Source organism: Talaromyces amestolkiae (assembly GCF_001896365.1).
Source record: "Talaromyces amestolkiae strain CIB chromosome Unknown scaffold118.1, whole genome shotgun sequence".
In the NCBI taxonomy this organism is placed as follows: Eukaryota; Fungi; Ascomycota; class Eurotiomycetes; order Eurotiales; family Trichocomaceae; genus Talaromyces; species Talaromyces amestolkiae.
Genome location: NW_024468153.1, coordinates 1 through 1,145, shown reverse-complemented (window position 1 = coordinate 1,145; position 1,145 = coordinate 1). Strand labels below are relative to the sequence as shown.

Here is a 1,145-nt window from a genome sequence, read left to right as displayed (position 1 = left end):
GATTTTTTAGTAATTCTCTAGAATTTATTTCTTTTAAAATTTTATTTTTATTTTTAAATATTACTTTTACTCTAGTTTTTTATTTTTATCTATTAGATATTTAAKTATTTTATACATTTCTAGTTTCTACCTACTACTTTAATTTTTTAAATATAATAATAAATTCTTTAATAAATTTCTTTTATTTTTTCTTTAGTTATTTATAATTTTCTAGCTTTTTTCCTTAACTCTTAAAAAATAGTTATTTTTTTATTTTATATCTAGATATATACTGTATTAATTTTTAATATAAAAAATCTATATATATATATATCCTTATCCCACTATGTCCAACTAGGGACGTCTGGGTAATCTGTTGTGCTCTATATACAGGGGGAAAACCATGAATCCTTATAAGGAAATCAATGATACAGGTTAAATATTGCATTGCGGTTCATTATAATGAGGTTTTTGCCAAGGTTCATAACTTTTATAACATATGTAAGTTACATTGTAGTTCTTGACCTCAAAATAGGGTTCATAGTATTTATTAGTAGGATTGTTCCTTAATAGAAACTGGATAAAAAACCCCCTATAATTCTATTATAGGTAGGGGCGTGTGGAAATATTCAAATTCGGAACCTATTCGCTTGCAATATGTAGGGGTTTATAAATTACCGTACAAAAGTCGGCATGCAAGCCGGATGACGAGTGACCTCGGGCACCCACATATTATAACTGTTTTTTTCTATATTTTTTCATTTTATACTCATAGAATTTTTTCATAGGTGGTTTCGTCTCGTTAACCCGGGGGGACACCCGAGCGTAGGGCGGCCAGGGTGGGATTCGAACCCACGCTCCCGCATATCGACACCTTACAAACCAGGCACCAATCTGATCAGGGTGGACGTGCGGGACCTGCCACCAAACGGGGACCAACCGTTCGGCTACCTGGCCTAAAAAATCTATATATTAAATCTATATTTTAGATATTTAAAATTATTATATAATTTTTAATATTCTAATTTATACTTAAATTTTAATATTAATTTAATATTTTTCTATTTATTATTAGTAGAGATTTTTTTAATTTAGTTTTCTTAAGTATTATAATAATTAGTAGAGATTTTTTTAATTTAGTTTTCTTAAGTATTATAATACTAGCT

The 1,145-nt window shown here is 28.4% G+C and overlaps 1 protein-coding gene across 1 annotated transcript; it reads left to right on the top strand.

The window, feature by feature from the left end:
• Positions 1 to 404: 404 nt before the first annotated feature.
• Positions 405 to 939, top strand: BHQ10_010406 (uncharacterized protein; the record flags this gene model as incomplete). Its single annotated transcript, XM_040873031.1, has 2 exons — positions 405 to 480; positions 809 to 939. 2 exons carry the CDS (start codon positions 405 to 407, stop codon positions 937 to 939), a joined length of 207 nt encoding a protein of 68 aa, XP_040738906.1.
• Positions 940 to 1,145: the final 206 nt, after the last annotated feature.